At 49.7% G+C, this 1,732-nt stretch overlaps 1 protein-coding gene across 1 annotated transcript; it reads right to left on the reverse strand.

Annotated features, from left to right (window-relative positions):
- Nucleotides 1-226: 226 nt before the first annotated feature.
- LOC110944673 (calphotin-like) lies at nucleotides 227-1,297 on the reverse strand. The gene has a single exon (XM_022186324.1). The coding sequence runs from the start codon at nucleotides 1,295-1,297 to the stop codon at nucleotides 227-229; it is 1,071 nt and encodes a 356-aa protein (XP_022042016.1).
- Nucleotides 1,298-1,732: the final 435 nt, after the last annotated feature.

Raw genomic sequence — 1,732 nt, forward strand, 5'->3', positions numbered from 1 at the left:
GGGAGATGAGTATGTCCTCTATCGTGTACCCCACATGAAAAGGGTGATACGGGTCTGATAACGGCATAACATTGGGCGAAGACCATAGAAACGGCTCGCCCGAGGGTACAAAAGATGGTGTAGTGTGGGGAAACCGAGAAATAAATGGAACAGCTGATGATACAGGTGGTACAAAGGCAGGCTGCTGCCTCGACGAACCCTCCCCAGGACGAGGTGGAGGAATATCCTAGAGGAATGTGATGGGAAGGTCGGTGCGATGGACATCAGAGATGTGTGGGTGGAAGAATGGAACATCGATAGGTGCGGAAATAGGTGCTACAGGAGGAGTGACTGGTAGCACGAACGGGGGATAATCATCATCGTCAATCCACCCGTTGTGGGTGTCGGCGTATCGTGGGTCGACATGCGTGGCAAATGGCGCATGGTCGACAACAGGTGGTGCAAGAGTGGGTGCATCAGCAATAGGAACATCCGCCACTGGTGGCGCAACAATGGGAATATCAACAATAGGTGGTACAAGGGCTGGTGCATCCACAAGAACAGGGTCGTGCACCGGTACAGGATCAGGAGCAATAACAGGCTCTGGTGCCACGACAGGCTCAGGGTCGACAAAGTCCATATTAAAGTCGATAGGTATATCAAGAAACTGATCAATAGGAGCTACTGGTGCCTCCAAGGGCTGGTCAACAGGAATAAACTCGATCTCATGATCGGGATCAAAATCAGGAGGAAAAACTGGATCAAACTCGTCCTCGAACTCATGATCAAACTCAAACTCGTGGGGTGAACCAGGTGCAGCTGACATCGCTATGTCGGGGTCAGTGCCAGGAGAGTAGTGTTGCACGCCCCGGTCGTGTAAGGAAGCGGATGCCACAGACTCAAACGAGTTTGGACCAGCTGAACCAGAAGGAGCCTCCTCCACAGGAGCCTCAGCAATAGGAATGATGACATCATCAGCAATCGGGGCCCCACCCTCATGGTCGTCTTCCGGGGGACCCTCAACGAAAAGATCGATGTCGTCATCAGACACAACATCGAGTGGCAAATCCTCTATGGGAAATGCGGCAAGCGGAACAGGAGCAGGGATCTCAGCAAGAGGTAGATCCCCAGCTAGAATGCCATCAGCAGGCTGAACCTCATCCCCGAAGTCGGGCAGAGCGAAAGGCTGAAAATCATCATCATCCGTGCTCATGGTATCCGACGTGTAAACTTCTCCCTCGGATGGTATCTCATCATCTGATACAATCACCATGGGGTCCAATGTATCTGATACTCCAGTATCGGAAGAAGAAGCCATAGTGTCTGTAACACAACCACACATATGCACATATATCAACATATAATCAAGTAAACATGTAAGTCACAAGAATTCAAGCAAGTAATCCTCCTAGTCTTCCCCAGACTATCCCTCCCAGTCTCTCAGACTGAACTCCCTAGCCTCTCAGACTAACTCCCTGGTCTCTAAGACCAACCTCCCGGTCTCTAAGACAAAACCTCCCCAACCTCTAAGGCTGAACTCCCTTAGTCTATAAGACTGAAATATAAATTTTGAAAAGTGCATTTGTGCCTTTTGTTTGTAAAAATGCTTGTACCCTGGATCTGTACGTTTCGTGTATGCAATGTAAAAATGTTTTCGTGAGAGCCCTAGTGATCATAGTCTAGACTCGAGAAAGAATCCTAGTTCGCTATGATCGAGGCTCTGATACCAAGCTGTCACACCCTGGCTTTTGCG

The sequence above is a fragment of the Helianthus annuus genome, chromosome 6 (genome assembly GCF_002127325.2).
Source record: "Helianthus annuus cultivar XRQ/B chromosome 6, HanXRQr2.0-SUNRISE, whole genome shotgun sequence".
Classification (NCBI taxonomy): Eukaryota; Viridiplantae; Streptophyta; class Magnoliopsida; order Asterales; family Asteraceae; genus Helianthus; species Helianthus annuus.